Source organism: Vollenhovia emeryi, unplaced genomic scaffold (genome assembly GCF_000949405.1).
Source record: "Vollenhovia emeryi isolate VEMERY1.0 unplaced genomic scaffold, V.emery_V1.0 DF939647.1, whole genome shotgun sequence".
Taxonomy (NCBI): Eukaryota; Metazoa; Arthropoda; class Insecta; order Hymenoptera; family Formicidae; genus Vollenhovia; species Vollenhovia emeryi.
In genome coordinates this window covers 7549-16038 of record NW_011966719.1, presented here as the reverse complement: position 1 = coordinate 16038, position 8490 = coordinate 7549, and the positions used below count along the sequence as shown (strand labels likewise).

Sequence of the window (8490 nt, the reverse complement as noted above, 5' to 3'; positions counted from 1 at the left end):
GTAATGCCCATTGGGCATTAGTGGGCATTGGTGTACAAGATTTTGGTCAGCGGTTTCCCCCTCGGGGTGATTTTAGCCTCAAAGATCAGCCACGCTCCGGTCGGCCTTCTGACATTTATGACGACATTGTGCGCAATTTAGTGGATACTTCACGAATTTCAACATAAGAAGTTGCTGAGAGACTAAACGTTAATAGATCAACTGCCATTTAAAAAACTTGGATACACTTTAACCCTAGAACCCGACACGTCGAAAAGTTACGTAAACTCTACACATGGGTAAATTTTACCCAGCGCATTTTCATTTGCTATAATAATAACTCTCGGAAAAATGGTCGAAAGTCAATGTTTTTTTTAAATCGGCGTAGAAAACATCGAGGAAGATAATTATGCTAACAGTTTTGCGGTTAAATAAAGTTGAAGAAAATTATAATCAAAAACAAAACACATGTTTCTTCAAAATTTGCTTTTCTCTAAAAAATTAATAACTTTTTAACTATAACAGATAAAGCAATGAGGCAAACGCGATTTTAAAGAAGAAGGTTAATTCTTTGAGAAAATCTAGGAGCAGATCTCTGGTTATTAAAAAAACTATATTTTTTACAAAAGGAAAATAGGTCTGTTCGAACAAGATATGGATGGGACTTTTTATGGGTTTATTTACTTAATAACTCTATTTTCCCTTTCAAAATTATTTTATTATAAGAAAATGTATTATTATGTATTATTTGTTATTTATAAATAATTTCACTTCTATTGCATAATATATGTTATATATAATAAATGTACTTATTTAATACAATTATAACCTCCAAAGCACATTTATCATACATCAGCAACCAAGTTTTCAATAAAAACTAGAAAGAAAGTAAATCTTATTACAAACAAGAAAAAATTAAAAATGAATTTTCCAACGTAAACCCTAAACATGGGTAAAATTTACCCGAGCGAAATTTTGCTGTCTTCCCTGTCGAAAACGGTCAGGTGAGAAAACAGCTGAGTTATGCCTTCCAACAAAGGAATTAGTTAACTAATTTTGGCCCTAGTATAGTACTGCCAACTCCTCATATTTTCAGAGCGGTAACGTTCGAAAAGTTGGTCTGGGTAAATTTTACCCATGTGTCGGGTTCTAGGGTTAAAGCTTGATATTTGGGTGCTACATAATCTGACAGAAAGAATAAAATGGACCGAGTTTCTGTAGCTAATTCCTTGCTTGGCCGATTAAAATCCGATCCATTTTGGGGAAGCCTAGAACAAGTTTTTTACCCAAGAAAATCTTGAGAAATTAAATTTTTCAGAGTAGAATGCGAGAATAAAGTCATACTTAGATTTCAGATCGGATCGTAATAATTTTGTTCCCGGTTGTTTTAGTCGAGAAAACGATAAATTTAAAGCGGGAAGCCTGGAACAAGTTTCTTACCGAAAAAAATGGAAAAATACGATATTCCGATGAAGAGTAAAGTGAACCTTATTTTGTTGTCTGATATTGAAATTTTTGTTCTGAGGTGTTCTATATGGTTATTAATATATTCTAAATCGACAATGTTGTATGTTATTTGGTTTGTGAAGAAAAGGCCAAAAACGGTTTTTTTTACAAAATTTTTTTCCGATATCTTTTAAAATGTTTGACCAATCAAACTAATACTTTGGGACAATGTTTAGAACAACTAGAACAACCTGGAACAACCTTAAGAGGTTTGATTTTCGAAAAGTGGGGTGTCAGGTAGAAAAATCGTTTTTTTAAATTTCCCACGAAAATTTTCATGATATAAATTTGACCTTCTGGAACAATTTGGAACAAGTTTAGAACCTGGAACAGCTTTTAGAATTTTGAAATTTAAAAACTGCGGTGCTAACTTCACACAGGTATAGACATCCTGATGTAGGTATATGTATGTCAGCTTCGTCTAGATGGATGAATGTACTATATTTTGTTACGTAGATACTTAAAAATGTAATAAATAGTTCTAAAAAGTTTATACAGATATTCGTATATGTTAAATAATTTAAATGTGATAGGGTTGATATTTCTGAGGCAAAATATCTTTAAGTATTTCTTTATAAATATTTATTCTAATGAATACTTGGGATGTTTATTAATATATAATATTTAATGATACGTATTTAACAAGACGTGTGTGATATGCTATAACAGTTTAACCTTCAGTGATTTATGCCAATAACCTTTAATTTCTCCTCAGAAAGAAGATGTTGAATCTGAAGACGATGCAAAATTGGAGGTGGAGGACTTGGCAAAAACTCTACCTCAAGGAACTGACCATACCCCGCATATTTTAAGTTCCATTCTTTCCGGTCTTCCAGATCGGTAAAATATTACTCTTTATTTAAAGTAATTACTCTCTTTCAATTCTACACATAAATTTCTAACGTTACGATCTCTTGCAGTTGGCGAAATTGGATAATTAGAACTATTTTCACCTGGTTTATGATAGCTGGGTTTTGTCTCATTATTTATGGAGGTCCGTTGGCATTAATGATCACAGTAAGTTTGCTTCCAAACATTCATACAATTAAGGAATACGATGTATGTTTGTATTTATGCATATACGTAAAAGATTCACGTATTCATATATTTTTTTTACAGACATTGATTGTGCAAGTGAAATGCTTCGAAGAGATCATTAATATTGGATATGCCGTGTACAGGATTCATGGTTTACCGTGGTTCAGATCTTTGTCGTGGTATTTTTTGATAACGTCGAATTATTTTTTCTATGGAGAAAATTTAATGGACTATTTTGCAGTGGTGATTAATCGAACGGTAAGCGTCACCTTCTTCAATCTGAATCTTAAAATTTATAAAAGGAAAACTATTGATCTTCACGAGGTCGATTTATACGAGATAAATGCTCATATAAATTTTGCTACTTGTAATGTTTTCAGAAAGAGAAAAGACCATTTGTAAAAACGTCTATATCATCTATATCTTCAATAGTGTTAGCTTAAATCAATAACAAAGCCTTGTCTCAGTTTTGTTACGGCTTCATCATTCTGTGAGGCTTTCTTATTAAAGTTATTTAATATAGAAATAATATAGAGTAGAGAAAAAGAATATTAATAAGGGGACTATAGTGTGAACACTTACATTAGTACACATATTATACATATACATATACTTGTAATATGTATATTGCAAATAATACTTTTATTTGTCTTTAGGGCTATCTACGTGTACTTGTTACATACCATCGATTTATTTCATTTTGTCTTTACATCGTTGGCTTTGTATGGTTCGTACTATCGCTTGTGAAAAAATATTATATGAAGCAATTCTCCCTATTTGCTTGGACGCACGTCGCATTACTTATTGTTGTGACACAGAGCTATTTAATTATCCAAAATATATTCGAAGGATTAATATGGTATGTATATAATTATACAATGTATAAAATAAATATATACATGTATGTACTTAATTTGTCAATGGCCTAGTTTACATCGATCACTTGGTACGCGTATCAAATAGTAAATAACTAGTAAATCAGTTTAATCATTGGCTGATCAGCTCAAATACACTACTTGATACGCGTATCAAGTGCACGATGTAAACTAGGCCTATGTCGCCTATCTTTAGGTTCATCGTACCTGTCAGTATGATTGTCATAAACGATGTGATGGCATATATGTTTGGCTTCTTCTTTGGACGAACGCCATTAATAAAATTGTCCCCGAAGAAGACTTGGGAGGGCTTTATCGGTGGCGGTATTTCGACTGTCATACTTGGAGTATTGGTAACGTGCAAATTGTAGATATAAAAATAGAAATAAGATCAATTATGTTATTAATTGTACATGTGTGCTAATGTAGTAGTGTTGTCTAGATATCTTACGTTATGTGTCAGTACCGCTATTTCATCTGTCCGATTGAGTACAGCGAGACTCTTGGCAGAATGACTATGGATTGCGAACCATCAAGCTTGTTCCAACCACAAGAGTATACCTTGCCAAGCAGTCTTCAAGTAATGTCAAGAATGGTAACATAACTTTGTACATAAAATGTTTTAATCATATATTGTTTGGATATGGATACTCAATTATTTTTCAATATACGCGCAGTTAAATGGGAAATCTACCTTGACGGTATATCCATTTATGCTACATTCATTGTCGATGTCAATATTCAGCTCTGTAATTGGTCCATTTGGAGGATTTTTTGCTAGCGGATTCAAACGAGCGTTCAAGATTAAGGTAACTTAGTATTATGTTATTTAACTTATAAATTTGTATGTTATTTTATACAATTGTCATTTTCTTTTTTCGGTCTTGTAGGACTTTGGTGATGTAATTCCCGGCCATGGTGGAATAATGGATAGATTTGATTGTCAGTATTTAATGGCAACATTCGTGAATGTCTATATTTCTTCGTTTATTCAAACTGCATCGCCTCAAAAGCTATTACAACAGGTAAAATAACTGAGACAGTTGTTCATAGCTTAAGAAAGAGTTGACAATGTTTTTCTTTGCATTATGTAAAGTGATATGAGAAGAAATAATTCTTTATACCTTTTGATTTAGGTTTACAGTCTGAAACCAGAGCAACAGTTACAACTTTTCCAAAATCTAAGAGATTCGTTGGAACATAGGGGTATGCTAAATTAATATTAAAATTAATATTTTTTAAGTTAAAAATGTATTAACAGCAAAACTGCTGCAGGGATTATTTTTACCTATTAGAAAATATTAGAAAAGATTCCCCGATGTCTTTCCTAACATTTCAGCAAACATTATACACAGATGACAATGCAATCAGTATCAAATAATTGTAATGATTTGTTAAACTATGACGATAAAATTTATTTTGTAATTTGTAGGTATGTAAGGGTCATATCGTAACGCTATAGTACTGTCTAATTGAAGATTAACGTGGCCAGAGATGAGAATAGTTTTTTCCTAATCTCTCTTTTCGCGTTTTACTTTTTTATTAAAAGATAATTGATTATGAGAAAATCTTTAATATACTTGATCCTAGATGGATTTCGTATTATTAAGAACTCATTGATTTATATTCTGTAACTATGGTGCACAAGTTATGGAAAGTGAAGTAAAAATTATGTACCACACTGTGATTGACTCTGGTCTAAAAGTGATCAGTTGGATGGATCTATCATAATTTTAACTATTTTTGTGCATTCCACATTAGATAGTTAAACTTCTGTCGAATGCGTTAGTTTATATTAAACTACGGCATTGGTAAAAATACAAGATATTTTTGTCTAAAATGATGAACCAAAGAAAGTCGCATTATGAAAATCCTGTGTTATACATAGCAGCATTTATGTAACATTTTCTTCATTTTCTGAAACGTTTGCTTATCGTTTTTTTAATTAGATATTACAAAATACAGACCAAGAGAATCAAATGCTATATTTTTATGTAATATATTCTATTTAAACGAGATATCTTACTTATATCCAGCAGATCTCAGTAGTTTCTATTTGTAATCACATTGTTATAGTTGCATTTAAAGTGCGATATGATAGAAATGAATCTCGTTTGTACATATGCATTATACGTTTGTTCGTTTACGTAGAATTGATGTAAAGATGTTAACAATTCTATGAATAATCTTTGTTTCGATGAAAGGCATTCTTTCTATTAAAATTATAATGTTTATTGCTATGTATAAAAGAAAACACCTTACCAACATAATTGTATCCTACGTGCATGTACGTACTGTCATTAATGTTGGGTAAACGGTTCTACTTAGAAGTTTAGCATTATTCTTTCTTCTTTTTTATTCATATTTGCTTAGTGGCAGTAAAATAAAAGATTAATCATAATCTCTAAATTGCATTCTAATAAAGTTATTTGTATTTTATATGGCTATTATTGATCTACTATCATTGAAATATACGTGAGTACCTAAAAACTTCGAGCGGAGTGTTTGATAAGGAGACACGGTTCTTCTTTTGAAAAATTGTACTAATTAAATTTTCAACATATTTTAACATTATTTTTAATCCAACATATAAGATTTAAATTTGGCTTTCGAAATCGGAGTTTTAGAAAATCTTGAAAAATTATTTAAGTTTCACATACCTTAGAAAATCATAGAAATATTTGGTTACGTGAAATGTTAAAATTCGTATAAATACAATTATCTGTGTATAAAATAAAGGAGTAGATAGAAATAATAATACAGAATGTTATCAAAGAAAAATATATATTTTCGAGATGTTCGTGACTTTCGAAAATATTTCGGTTTTACACAGCATTTGAAATGATTCGAGCTTTGTCATGTATTACGAGTGATTTGATGTGGCACTAGATATAACTTTCCTGCTATAAATGTGTACACAACACGTACCCGTATATTTCGTAAACAATGCAAACTATCATGCCAGTTTACAAAAACTAGCTACTTCTACGAAATTACTTGATATACCACGAGTCGTGTGGAATGCATAATTACTCAGTCAACATTATCGTGATTGTAGTATTTATGTCCATAATGCATCCATAATGCTAAACTTCGAAACATTATTGCGATCTTTATATATACAGGGTTGGAAAAGTTACTTTATAAAAGTATCTAGTTACAGTTTTTTCGCTAAAAATGTAACTAGTTACAGTTACGAGTTACCAATTCTGAAAAGTAACGCGTTAGTTATACAGTTACAGTTACTAAAAAAGTAACGAATCATTACTTTGTAATTACTTTCTTGCAATGAAAATAAAAATATCTGTGTTTGAATTATAAAGTGTCGAAAAAAGTGTTTATGTGCAAATCTGTAGAGGTTTAAAATATATATAAAGTAACTATTAATGTAACTATTAAATCAGTTACTAGTTATCGAAGAAATGTAACTGAGTTAAGTTACAGTTACAGATGGAGAGAAAGTAACAAAGTTAAGTTGGAGTTACCAAAAAAAAGTAACTGTAACTGTAACTTCGTTACAAGTAACGAGTTACTTCCCAACCCTGTGTGTACATGTACAGAGATTGTGCCATTTTAATCTATCACTCCCTAAAACTTTTTTATTTTTGATCGAAGAGTAAACTGCTTTAGACAAAACATGCATTGCTCAAGATGTATCATGCGAACATTGTACGATCGAATTTACATCTCTGTTGTGCATACGAACATGACAGAAGTGTAAATCGGACCGTGCAACCTCGATACGGTAACACTTTTGGATAATGGTAATGTTGGTGGTACTGTAACTTATTTCGAGCCTCACAATTTGCGAAGTACTTAATAAAAATATATTATGATGTTTTGAAAACGTCTCGACGAGATCTACAACTTTTATTTTAAAGAGAAATCAAGTTTTATTTAAGTAATTAGTTGCTTTCTAAATTCCTTGCAAAATTCCTTCCAAAATAGCAACGTCTACAACATGACGCTTGTTTTCTATTGCTGCACTGGTGAAGTGCAATAAATTAGAGTAAGACAAGTTTTTTTTTCATTCTAGCTTACTGCACTAGTTTATCAGTTTTCCAAAACGAACCTATGATTCATATCGCAATTATGTGTTCCCCTTCAAATAACTTTTGTCTAAAGGCATTTTTTCTCTAATCATAAATAAAAAAACAATATAGGAAACCAATGATCGACACAACTTGCAAATTTTAATTAAAGAAATTCATAGCGAAAAATAATACCTCAGCCAGGGTTTGAACCTGGGCGTCTCGAGACGCCTACCTAGTGAGGGAGGTCCAGATTCAAATCCTGGCTGAGGTAATATTTTTCGCAATGAATTTCTTTAATTAAAATTGGTCAGTTGTGTCGACTATTGGTATCCTACATTGTTAATTATATACTGGTGATAATAAAGTCTTTATTCTTGTTAAAAATGACAAAGTTTGTAGGGATGATAAATTAAAATAGGACATATAGTTTATGCACACAAGATATCCCAGTAAAGGCTAGCAATCTTTCGTGGACGTGCAGAAAGAAGTTGCTATAAAATTTTTCTTACAATGATTCTTTACCTTTTTTTTAGAAAGATGCGTAGTATTTAAAAACCTAAAAAATTAAAGAAAACCGACTTCAAAGTTTTGTAAATTAGAAGGGTCAAGAGGTCTTTTTTTACCGAAACATTCGAATATAGTTTTTACGCTTGTATGTTTTTTATTAGACTTCTGAATTGATTGTGTTTTAAGTATAAAAATGTTCTGCTATGCGGTCCACAACTTATCCAAGTATTATTTTATGCATAAAAGCCAATAAAAATATTTACAAGCGTAAAAAAACTATTCGAATGTGTTGGTAAAATATATAACTTTAGGATCCTCTTAAAGGTGGTGTGTTTCTGGTTTTCTGACGGTATCAAGAAATTTATTACATTGTTTTGAAGACCTTAAATATAAAAATCATTATTACAACTGATTAAAATCTAAATAATAGTTACAGGTTTGTTACCTACCTACTCTATACCTACGAAAGATTACCAGCTTTTACCAGAATACCGCGCGCGCGTGTGTGTATGTGTGTGTGTGAGAGAAAGAGAGAGAGAGAGAGAGAGAGG

General features: G+C 31.3%; 1 protein-coding gene across 2 annotated transcripts in view; it reads left to right on the top strand.

Moving 5' to 3' along the window:
* Window positions 1-5835, top strand: part of LOC105557026 (phosphatidate cytidylyltransferase, photoreceptor-specific) — a 15454-nt gene extending 9619 nt beyond the window's left edge. Inside the window, exons 2-11 of one of the 2 annotated variants that reach the window (XM_012004151.1) lie at window positions 2201-2325; window positions 2406-2502; window positions 2605-2781; window positions 3180-3382; window positions 3595-3751; window positions 3841-3993; window positions 4076-4207; window positions 4289-4423; window positions 4535-4604; window positions 4831-5835. In XM_012004151.1, coding sequence (XP_011859541.1) covers window positions 2201-2325; window positions 2406-2502; window positions 2605-2781; window positions 3180-3382; window positions 3595-3751; window positions 3841-3993; window positions 4076-4207; window positions 4289-4423; window positions 4535-4604; window positions 4831-4838 — 1257 coding nt within the window. In that variant the 3' untranslated portion in view covers window positions 4839-5835. Of the gene's footprint in view, window positions 1-2200; window positions 2326-2405; window positions 2503-2604; window positions 2782-3179; window positions 3383-3594; window positions 3752-3840; window positions 3994-4075; window positions 4208-4288; window positions 4424-4534 lie in introns of both variants that reach the window. The other variant, XM_012004150.1, reaches the window with a different exon arrangement.
* Window positions 5836-8490: the final 2655 nt, after the last annotated feature.